Consider the following 12,243-nt stretch of genomic DNA (forward strand, 5'->3'; position numbering starts at 1 on the left):
AGCCAGTGGCTTTACCCACTATGCCACAATGCTGGCCTTGCAGTATCTTGATGTTAGGCACTGATTGCTATAAAGTTTCTGCTTAACACTGCTTTTGCTGTATCCCGTAAGTTTTGATATGATGCATTGTCATCTTCATTCGTTTCTAGAATTTTTTTTTTTTATTTCTCTTTGATTTCTTCTATGTCCAACTATGCATTCAGGAACAAGTATTTCAGTCTCCATGTGTTTGCATATGATCTAGAGATTCTTGAGTTGTTGATTTCCAGCTTTATTCCATTATGGGGAGAGAAGATGTTTTGTATGATTTTAATTTTTTTCAATTTTCTGAGACTTGCATTATGGCCTAACATGTGGTCTATCCTGGAGAAAGTTCCATGCACTGATGAGAAGAATGTGTATTCTGCAACTGTGAGGTGAAAAGTTCTGAGGATGTCAGTTAGGTTCATTTGGTCCATAGTATGAAGTAATTCTATTGTTCCTTTGTTGATTTTTTTGCCTAGTTGATCTGGCCTTTGATGAAAATGGGTGTTGAAGTCTCCCATTACTATTGTATTGGAGTCTATGTCTGCCTTTAGATCCATTAAAACTGCTTTTAAAGAGACAGGCATCCTGTAATAAGTCATATATTCATTTATTATTGTCATATCTTCCTATTGAATTGATTCCTTAATCATTACATAATGCCATTCTTTGTCTCTTTTAACAATTTTCATATTAAAGTCTATTTTGTCTCATGTTAGGATGGCGACACCTGCCCTTTTTTGCTTTCCATTATCATGGAATATCTTTTTCATCCTTTCATTATCAGTCTGTGGGTACATTTGTTGGTGAGATGTGTTTCCCGTAGGCAGCAAATAGATGGGTCTTGTTTTTAATCCATTCAGCCAGTCTGTATCTTTTAACTGGAGGGCTGAGGTTATTTACATTCAAGGTGACTATTGATAAGTAATAGTTTGGCCCTGCCATTTTCCTATAAATATTCCTTTTGTTTACTTTGAATTTCTTTATGCTTTTTCTGGTGGAATTTTTTGCCTTCTCATTCTTTTGTAGTGTTGGCTGTTTTTTGTGGTTCTGTGTGTAGCACATCCTTAAACATTTTTTGTAAGGCTAGATGAGAGGTGACTAATTCTTTCAATTTGTTTGTTATGGAAAGTCTTTTTTCACCTTCATTCATAAATAGGAGCTTTGCAAGGTACAGTATTCTGGGTTATCAGTTCTTTTTCTCTTGAGACTTGGACTGTGTCTTGCCATTCTCTTCTAGCCTGTAGGATTCTGACGAGAAGTTAGCTGTGAGTCCAATTGAAGAAATTCTGAAAGTAATCTGATGTTTCTTTCATGCACATTTTAGAATCTTTTTTTTGTGTGTTTTGTGGAAAATTTGACTATAATGTGTTATAGGGAAGATCTTTTCTGATCAAGTCTGTTAGGAGTTCTGTGTGCTTCCCGTACTTGGATGTCTCTTTCTTTCTCCAAATTGGGGAGATTTTCTGTGGTTTTTTTTTTTTTTTTTTTTTTTTTTTTTTTTTTTTTTTTTTTTTACACTAAATAGGGCCTCTAGTCTGTTCTCTCTTCCCAAACCTTCAGGAACTCTTAAGACCTGTATTTTGGGTCATTTGATAGTATCCCATAAATTTCTAACACTATCTTAAGTTTTCTAATTTCTACTTTTTTTTGTCTGATTGAAAGATTTCCAAAGATTTATCTTCTAGGTCATATATTTTTTCTATCTGCCTCATCAAGTCTGCTTTTAAGGCTTTTTGCCACATGTTTTATTTGATCTATTGAAATTTTCATTTCTAATAGTTCATTTTGATTTCTCTTTAAAATCTCAATTTCATCGGAAAAATTTTTATTCATGTCATGTATGGTCTTTAGTTCATGGATTTGCTTCTGGTGGCTTTTGAGTAATCCTGTGATTATTTTTTTGAATTCTATTTCCATAATTTCCGCAATGTCTTCATCTTTACATACTAATATTGAAATGCTGTTATGTTCCATGGGGGAGGGAGGGTCATGGTGTCTTTCTTATTCTTGTTTCTTGAATTTCTGTGTTTATTTTTAGTCAATTGTGGAATTAATTGTTTTTTTCCTCTGATGGCTTTTATCTGAGTTATGTCTCTGTGGCTTAGTGGAATGTCTGTACTTTCAGTGAATACCAGAGTTGTGTGGAGGGAGTTATGAAGGAGCTCTGGTCAATGTTTCAGGATGGGGTGAGTATCCAGGGTAATAGAAGCATGGAAATGGTTACCTCTGTTGGTGTGATCACCCCCTCACCTCCTCTACTCCAAGCTGAGCAATGCCTGGGTGTTAGCCCCCTATGCATCCAACACTCATCCATGCTACTGTAAGAACCATACAAATGATCTGTGCAGACTTCAGTGTGAGCATGATTTCCACTGCGCTGACCAGCCCTAGGCAACCAAGAAGCTCAGTGCATGTGAGCCACACCAGTGATTGCCCAAATACCCAGCTATACCCTGAACCACCGAGAGTCCCCACTGTCTCAGCACACCAGGCTCTTACAATTGCTGGGTGTGGAGGTTTCATTCTGCCCTGCCTGCCTGTCCTGTCAATAGTGACACAGATGTTCCCTGAGCCAGCTCTGGCTAAGTGTCTTAATCCTGGGGAACTGTGGGTGCTTCACTGTCTTATGTGATTGCCCAGCCACCGTCCTTCCAGCCTTATAGTGTGTGGGGACTGCAGATTTTTCCCTCTGTTAGAATCTCTGGATCACTCACCATAGACAAGAGCCACTGTCTCCCTGTCATTGCTACCAGTACTGCCAAGAAAATGGTGTCCTGTGTCAGCCAGTTGCTGTGTGTATGCAAAAAGGCTTCCGAAGCTCTTGCCCAAACCCAAAATGGCACGTGCCCTTTCTCAGCCAGGCAGTGGACACTGCCATTGGATCCTCAGGCAACTGCTAACAACTGGTAGTCCCTGCGTCTCCAGTCCAGACTCACATCAAGCTGTCCCTCTGGCTGTATCAGTGAGGATTGCTGCACTCCGGTCTGACCTCTATTTCCAAGTTGCCACCTGCTCCAGCTCTTGGCTGTTGCAGTCGTTTGTTGTGTCTGTGTTTGTGGTGCATGACCTCACTCACCCCCCACACAGGGCCACAATGTTCCTCTTACTCTTGTAGAATTTCCAGTGTGACTTTCTCTCCAAGTCTCAAGTACATTTCCTACACTTTTTTTCTTTTTTCCTTTTTTTACTATTTATCCCTAGCCTAGTGCAGTATGTAGTTCCCTAATATGCCATCTTAGGATTGTTTTCTGATGGCATTCTAATTGGGATGAAGTGAAACCTCATTGTGCTTTTTGTTTACATTTCCCTGATGGCTAGTGATCCTGAACATTTTTTCATGTGTCTGTTGGCCATTTGTATTTCATTCTTTGAAAAATGTGTGTTTGTGTGCTTTGCCTGTTTTTTAACTGGAGTGTTTGTTTTATTGTTGTTGAGTTTCTTGAGCTCTTTACAGTTCCTGGATATTAATCCTTTATAAGTTGTATAGTTTGCAAATATTTTCTCCCATTCTGTTGGTTGCCTCCTCACTTTGAGAGTTTCTTTGCGTTGCGGAAGCTAACTGATGTAATTCTGTTTGTCTACATTTGTTTTTATTGCCTATGCTTCTGTGGTCTTGGAATAAATTTAACCAAGGATGTGAAAGATATCTATTATTAAAATTACAAAACCTTAAAGAAAGAAAAAGATAGAAAATAAGGAAAATTCTTCCATGTTTGTGGATTGAAAGAATTGATATAAAATTATCCATACTACCCAAAGCACTTTTTGGATTCAATGTGATCCCAATCAAAAAAGCAAAAATATCTTTTTCAGATCTAGAAAAAAATGATGCTAAATTTGATATGGAAACACAAGAGACCTTGAATAGCTAAAGTAATCTTAAGGGGCTGGCACTCTGAAGTAGAAGGTAAAGCTGCTATCTGCAGTGCTGGCAGTGCCGGTTTGAGTCCTGGCTGCTCCCTTCTGATCCAGCTCTCTGCTATGGCCTGGAAAGCAGTAGAAAATGGCCCAAGTGCTTGGGGCCCTGCACCCATGTGGGAGACCCAGAAGAAGCTCCTGGATCCTGGCTTTGGATCAGCTTAGCTCTGGCCGTTGTGGCCATTTGTGGAGGGAACCAGCGGATGGAAGACTTCTCTCTCTCTCTCCCTCTACCTCTGCCTCTCTGTAACTCTGACTTTCAAATAAATAAATAAATCTTTTAAAAAATAAAGCAATCTTGAACAATAAAGCCAGAGGCATCACAATACCAGATTTCAAGACATTCTATAGGGTGGTTATAATCAAAATAGTCTACTTCCTGGCGTATAAAATAGATTTGTAGATGAATGGAAACTCCAGAAATCAACCCACACATCTACAACCAACTTATTTTTGACAAAGGAGCTAAAATCAATCCCTGGAGCAAGGACAGTCTCTTCAACAAATGGTGCTAGGAAAACTGGATCTCCGTATGGAGAAGTCTGAAACAAGTCCCCTACTTTACATCTTATATGAAAATCAACTCAGAATGGATCAAGGATTTAAACCTCCAACCTGATATAATCAAATTACTAGAGGAAAGCATTGGCAAAATTCTGCTAGACATTGGCATAGGCAAAGAGCTATCGAAAAAGGCCCTGGTTTTTAAAATGTGTCTACTATTCTCCTCTTGAGTACCTGTGTCTGTTTGGATCTATTCCTGACCTCCTCTTTTCCTTTTTCACCTCTTTTTTACCAGTAAGCTCTGAGTAGAGTGTTACCCTTCTCTGCTTCTCTTTTCCAAGTGTGCATGTAATAAACTCACTGAGAAGTTTTGCCCAACACTCTCTTTGTTTCAGTGTGGAGGCATAGGGAAACACACATTGCCTTCAGGCCTTGTTTTCTAGTCCCATTTCTAAGAGAACTTTCCAATTGAGTGTCTGAACCAGGGATTTGAATACCTATTAACATCCTGGTCTACTCTCAGTTTATTAAAACCTGTCAGGATGGCTGTGACTTTAACTGCACTATTAAATTCCAGCAGCTTGCCTTTTTTCTTTTATACGGTAACACCAGCTTATTCAATTAGTGTGAAAGAGGTATCACTAACTTAAGATGTTTATTAACAGGAGGGTGTACCTTTTTAGGACACATTCTTCTTTTACTCCATTTAACACTATAAATCCTTCATATAAAACATGAAGTGACAGAGTTCAGGAAACCAGTTAGTGACTGGGGTCCTTAATGTCCTCACCAGGTGAAACCTGCTGAAATAATCAAAAGGCAGGGACTGTTGTAATATGGCTTACATGGATATTGTTTTTTCAATTAGGTTACAGTAAATGTAGTCCTGCACAGTAGTGCCTTTTCTTCTTGGGGGTTATTCAGTTGGAGGCCTTGCAGGAACAATCAGTTATAGGATTCCATTTTTTTCAATTGATTTATATTTTATTTATTTGTAAGGCAGAGTGGAAAACAGAAAGAGATCATCCATCCATGAGTTCACTCCTCAACTGCGCTCAACAACCTGTGTTGGGCCTGACCACAAGCAGGAGCCAAGAACTCCAACTGGGTCTCCAGCATGGGTAGAGCCAAACATCTGCTCCCAGGGTATTCATTAACAGCAGTGCTGGATGGGAAATAAAAGTGGGACTCAATCTCAGAGATTCCAACATGCGATGCGAGCTGGGGAATGGGTGTGTTCAGCCTGCTTCCATGTTAATTCAGCAGGGAAGGGTGTGGGATTTGTGCACTGTGTGGCTGTGGCTCAAACACTGTGACAGTCTTTTAGCTTCTCGGCTCATTAACTGATTGCGTAACCTAGCCCACGTCACCTATTCAATTCCCATCTCTGGCTCCTGACTCCAGTTTCCTGCCAATAAAAAACCTAGGAGGCAGCTATGATGGCTCAGTAATAGGTTCTTGCTACCCACATAGGAGGCCTGAATTGTGTTCCTGGCTTCTGACTTTGGCCTTGGCCCAGACTGGCTGTTGTAGGCATTTGAGGAGTGAACCAGTGGGTGGGACAACTTGCTCTCTCTCTCTCTGTCTCTCTCTCTCTCTCTCTCTGTCTCCCTCTCTTACTCCCTGTCCCTCTTTTCCTCTCAAATAAATAAACACAATTTTAGAGATAAAATAAATCAGTAGGGTAGTGGAGTAAATCCAAGCTTCAAATTAACCAAATTTATGTTCAAAGCCTATTTCTACTAGTTTCTAGATATATAAACTTCATAAATTTTGTAACTGCTTCTTGCTTCAGTTTCCTACTTGTAAATTTGCTTCATGATTATTATTTACTTAACTTGGATTTTGTCCTTTACTTTTGTCAGTTCAAACTTACTTCTATTAGTATTTTACCTCTGAAATTATTTAAGTATAGAAAAAGACACTAGTTCAAGAGCATTATACATGAAAGAGATTTTATATTCCAAAATAATTTATTTGAAAAGACACAAAAGTAAGAAAACAGGGAAAGAAGATACAAAAGCAAACTTTATTGTATTTCTTGAATTTCTACCATCCTTTGATTGAAGTCAGTTTTCAGATAATTACCCTTAATTGTGGTTTATACATTTTTGTGGATTTAGTTTATAAAATGGTATGTTGTTTTGTCCCCACTGTTAGAACCCAAGGTTGATGAAAGCAAAATTCATACCAAGTACCTAGTATGCTTCCTAATATTGATGAGGTTGAAAACAAAGTTAATTGTGTTGAATATTTTGTTTCCTAGTTGTTACAAGAAATAGCCCTCAGAAGTAAGCCTATAATTGAGCAATATCAAGGACTTGAAAGATTCTTTATTTTTGATAAAAATGAAAGACTCAACTTACTTTCTTCTCATAGCTTAGAATGCAGCTATTCCAGACCTTGGAATACATTTGCAGGTAATCAGAAATGAAATCAGTGATCTGTAGACCAACCTAACAAATTTCTATCTCATTTCTTTTTTAAAAAGTCTGTTCTCATCTTAGGAAATACTGGGAAATTCTGCTCAATGAATAAAATAATTTCCTTATTGCCATGCTAAAATTATTGACACTTTGTGCATTGCATATTGCAGCCTTCAAAATGTTCATGGAAAATGCTCATGAATAACATCCTATGAATAAATTTCAAAATTTTTTGTACCCCTAAATAAACTTATTTTCCAATTCCACATTTCATGAACTTTTTAAATCATGCTGCTTCATTGAAATTTATTAAGGCTATTATCAAATGTGAGAAAAATTACTATAATGAATCTGGGGAAATATTATTTGTATGATTTAGAAGCGTGACCCTTACTAAATTATAAATATAGCAGAAATTGCTCTATCATGTTGTCATGGTAAGTATCATATGATGATTTCTGAATTCCTATAATTCTGACTTTAAAACTAATCACAATCTTAGCCTCTGAAATTTCTGAGAGAATTCTGTCATTCATTTTTGCTCTCAATTTCTTTAAAAAAATGTTTATTTATTTTGTATATTTGGAAGATGCAAAAACATACAGGGAGACAGAGACAGAGACAGCTCAATCTGCTGGTTCATTCTCCCAAAAGTCTACAACAGCCAGGGCTGGGCTAGGTTGAGGCTAGGAGCTAGGTCTCCCACATGGGTGGCAGGTACCCATCTACTTGTGCCATCACCTTTTGTCTCCTCGGGTGCACAATAGCAGAAAAATGGAATCCAAAGCTGAGCCAAGACTCAAACTCAGGTGCTGTGATATGAGATGTAAGCTTCCCAAATTATGTCTTAACTGCTATGCCAGGCTTCCACACTCTTAACCATTTTTAAAAGTACAGTTCAATAGTATTAAAAGCATTCACAATGGCATGCGACCATCATTGCCATTCATCTCCAGAACCTTTTTCATCTTCAAAGCTGAAATTCTATTTCATTAAAGCAGTAATTTTTCGTCTCCCTTCCTTTCAACCCCTACTTTCTATTTTATGATTTTGATTACACTTCCTTGTAAAAGTAGAACTATATAGTATTTGGCTTCGTGTGTGTGTGTGTGTGTATACATATAATTGGTTTATTTCACTTCCTATAATGACTCAAGTTTCATCCGTGTTGTACAGGTGTCAAAATTCCTTTCTTTACTTTTTTTTATTTTTTTAAGAAAAAAACAAAATTTGCAAAACTGAAGATACAAGGTCTGAAGCTTGTCTTTTATGTACTTCTCAACTCCCAACTACTCTATGGGATAGAATTTGAAAGTCACTGTTCAAGTGGAAAGAGGGTGGGATTTTTTTGTTTTTTTTTTTTTCGTTTTCTTTAGAATTTCCTTTTTGATTATTGTTGTATTAAGAATGGGGATTTAATATAGAGGATTTATGTCTGTTCTGCAATAAAATACCCTGGTTGAATCAAAAAATGAAATTTATTTCATTTTAAGGGCAAATAGCATCCTACAGTGTATATCTACCACATTTTTGGTTATCCATTTATTCATCAATGGATGCTTCAGTTTCCTCCACCTTTTAACTCTGGCAAATAATGATGCTGTGAACATGGGTTGTACAACATCCCTTGTGGATCCTGCTTTCAGTTATTTTAGGTGTATACTCAAAGGTGGAATTCATGGATCACATGGGGATTTTTAAAAGTTTTTGAAAAACAATGACATTCTTTTCCACAGTGGCTGGACCACAGGTATTGCAGTTACTTCATATCCTTGATGACACTTGTTAGTCTATTCTTTTTAATAGTAGACTTCTCCTGGTCTAAATTGGTAGTGTCATTGTAGTTCAGATTTGCATTTCCCTAAGAATTAATGATTTTGAGCATATTTATTAGCCTTTGATATGTATTCTTTGGAGAAATGTCTTTTCATGTTCTTCACTCATTTTTTTTTTAAGAGGCAGAGGCAGAGAGAGAGAGAGAGAGAGAGAGGTCTTCCATCTGTTGGTTCACTCCCCAGTTGGCTACAATAGCCAGAGCCAGGAGCTTCTTCCGGATCTCCCACATGGGTGCAGGGGCCCAAGGAGTTGGGCCATCCTCCACTGCCTTCCTAGGCCATAGCAGAGAGCTGGATTAGAAGTAGAGCAGCCAGTGCTTGAACTGGCACCCATATGGGATGCTAGCAGTGCAGGTGGCAGCTTTATGGCTATGCCACAGCACTGGCCCTGTCTTTTGCTCATTTTTGTATCTAGCTTTGTTTTATTGTTGAGTTTTAAAAATTATATTTTATATATTAGCTCCTTATAAAAGACATGATTTTTAAATATTCTCAGTTTTTGGATTGCCTTTTTAAATGTTTACATATTCATATTTCTTATTTATCTTTTGAAGTGAAATGACTATTTTTATTTAACTTTTAGAAATAACTAACAAAGGCTTGAAAAAATATGCTAAGATGTTAACAGTGATTATCTTAAGGTGTTGAAATTTGGGGAACTGCTTATTTTTTACTTTATTTAAAAATTTTTTTAAGGTAAACAAATTTCATGTATTTCATATATATTAATTTAGAAGCATAGTAATAATTACCACCCTACCCTCCCTCCTACCCATGTTTCTACCCTGTCTCCTTCTTTTCCAATTACTTCTTTTAATTGTTTCAATGATTACTCTCAACATATTTATACTCATAAGATTAACCCTACACTAAGTAAAGAATTCACCAAATAGAAGAAAAAAAGACATCTGTTCTTCAACAGTAGAGGCAAGGACTGTATCATTCATTGAATCTCAAAATGTCAATTTCACTCATATACATTAAATTTTTTGGTATTCTATTAGTTATCACAGACCAGGGAAAACATATGGTATTTTTCTTTTTACGACTGGCTGATTTCACTAAGTATAATGGTTTCCAGCTGCATCCATTTTGTTGCAAAAAACAGGATTTCATTCTTTTTATGACTGAGTAGCATTCCATAATTTATTGACCCAGTCATCAGTTGATGGACATCTGGGTTAGTCCATGTCTTAGCTATTATGAATTGAGCTGCAATTAACATGAGGATACAGATAACTCTTTCATATGCTGGTTTCATTTTGTGTGAATAAATTCCCAGGAGTGGGATTGTTGGGTCTTATATCTATTTTCAGCTTTTTGAGTCATCTCCATACTGTCTTCTATAATGATTGTACTAATATAAATTCCCACCAACAGTAGATTAACTTTTTCCTCACATTCTCACCAGCATTTGTTGTTTTTTGATTTATGCATGAGATGCGTCCTAACAGGGGTGAAGTGAAACCTCATTGTGATTTTGATTTGCATTTCTCTAATTGCTAATGATCCTGAACTTTTTTTCATTTGTTTGCTGGCTATTTGAATTTCTTCTTTTAAAAAACACCTGTTCAAGTCCTTTGCCCATTTCTTAACTGGATTTTTTGTTTTGTTATAGCTGAATTTCTTGAGCTCTTTATAGATTCTAGATATTCATCTGTTATCAGTTACATAGTTTGCAAACATTTTCTCCCATTCTGTTGGTTGCTTTTTCCCTTTGTTGAGTTTCCTTTGCTGTGCAGAAGCTTCTTAGCTTGATGTAATCCTATTTTTCTATTTTTTGTTTTTATTGCCTGTGCTTCTGGCATCTTTTCCAAGAAATCTTTGCCTATGCCAATGTCTTCCAGAGTTTCCCCATTGTTCTCCCATAGTAATTTGTTTGTATCAGGTTGTAGATTTAGATCATTGACGAATTTTGATTTGATTTTTGTATAAAGTGTAAGGTAGAGGGTCTTTTTTTCATACATCTGCATGCATAGATCCAGTTTTCCCAGCACTATTTGTTGAAGAGACTGTCCTTTCTCCAGGAATTGATTTTAGCTCTTTTGTCAAATATTGATTGGTTGTAGATGCTTGGATTGATTTCTGCATTTTTTATCCTGTTGTATTGGTCTACATGTCTATTTTTGTGCCATTATAGGCTGTTTTGATTATATTCCCTGTTGCATGTGTTCAAATCTGGTATTGTGATGTCTCTGACTTTGTTTTTGTTGTTTAATATTGCTTTAGCTCATGAGGGTCCTCTGTGTGTCCATATGGATTTTAGTATCATTTTTTTTAGATATGAGAAGAATACCATTGGTATTTTGATTGGGCATTCTTATTTATTTTACAGGCAGCAGCAGTAGTGACAGAGAGAGAGAGAGAGAGAGAGAGAGAGAGCACGTGAAAGAGATAGACCCTATTCTCCATCTGTTGGTTAACTCCCCAAATGGCACACAATTTCTAAATCAGGCCAAATTCAAGAGCCAAGGACTGTATCCAGGTCTCCCACAGGGGTGGCAGTGACTCAAGTACTTGAGCCATCACTTACTGACTCCCAGATGCAGTACCAGAAAGCTAGTTCATAAGCAGAGATGAGATGTGGACCCAGGCAATTTAATATGCATACATCCTAAGTGAAGTCTTTAGGTGATGTGCTACAAAAGGCCCGCCCCATGGAGATTGCTGTTTTTCTGCTCATAAATGTCTATTAATGCAGATTATAAAATTCATGAAGACCAGGTTGTCTACTATTTCTTTTGTTGTCTGTGCCTTTTGTAACATATCCAAGAAATTGTATCCAAATCTAATGTGTGAAGCTTTTACATTGCATTTTCTTCTAAGAATTTTATAGTTTTAAATTTTATCTTTAGATCTTTTATCCAGTTTGAGTTAATTTTTGTATGTGGTATTAGGTTAAAGTATAGATTCACTCTTTTGCATATGCATAGAGTTTTCAAGCAGCATTTTTAAGAGACATTTAATTTATTTGAAAAACAGAGTTACAGAGAGAGAAGGAGAGATACATCCACTGGTTCACTCCCCAGATGGCTGCCACAGTTAGGGCTGGAACAGACCAAGGCCAGGAGCTTCTTCTGGGTCTCCCACATGAGTTCAAGGGCCCAAGGACTTAAGCCATCCTCCATAACTTTCCCAGGCACATTAGCGGTGAGCTGGATGGGAACTGGAGCAGCTGGGACTTGAACGGGTGCCTAAATGGGATGCTGGTGCTGCAGGCAGTGGGTTAACCCACTGTACCCCAATGCTGGCCCCTCCAGCAATATTTTTTTTAAAAAAACTTTGTGGTCTAGGTTCCTTGTCAAAATTAATTTCACTAAGAGGGTAGATTTTAAATCATTATACACAAAAATATTTAATTTATGAGGTAAGATACATTCTTATTAGATTGATTTAGCCATTCCACTGTGGAGACACATTTTAGAACATCTTATTGTGTACTATATATATATATATATATACATATACACATTTTTATATATATATATAAACATTGTCAATTAACAGCAATAATAATTTGATCATATATGCTA

The 12,243-nt window shown here is 37.0% G+C and overlaps 1 protein-coding gene across 2 annotated transcripts in view; it reads left to right on the forward strand.

Moving 5' to 3' along the window:
- ZBBX (zinc finger B-box domain containing) overlaps positions 1–12,243 on the forward strand; it is a 129,064-nt gene that overhangs the window by 93,434 nt on the left and 23,387 nt on the right. For both annotated transcript variants that reach the window (XM_062178089.1, XM_062178096.1), the window contains exon 15: positions 6,716–6,869. In XM_062178089.1, the coding sequence (XP_062034073.1) occupies positions 6,716–6,869 (154 nt within the window). The remainder of the gene's footprint in view (positions 1–6,715; positions 6,870–12,243) is intronic.

This window comes from Lepus europaeus, chromosome 2 (genome assembly GCF_033115175.1).
Source record: "Lepus europaeus isolate LE1 chromosome 2, mLepTim1.pri, whole genome shotgun sequence".
Lineage (NCBI taxonomy): Eukaryota > Metazoa > Chordata > Mammalia > Lagomorpha > Leporidae > Lepus > Lepus europaeus.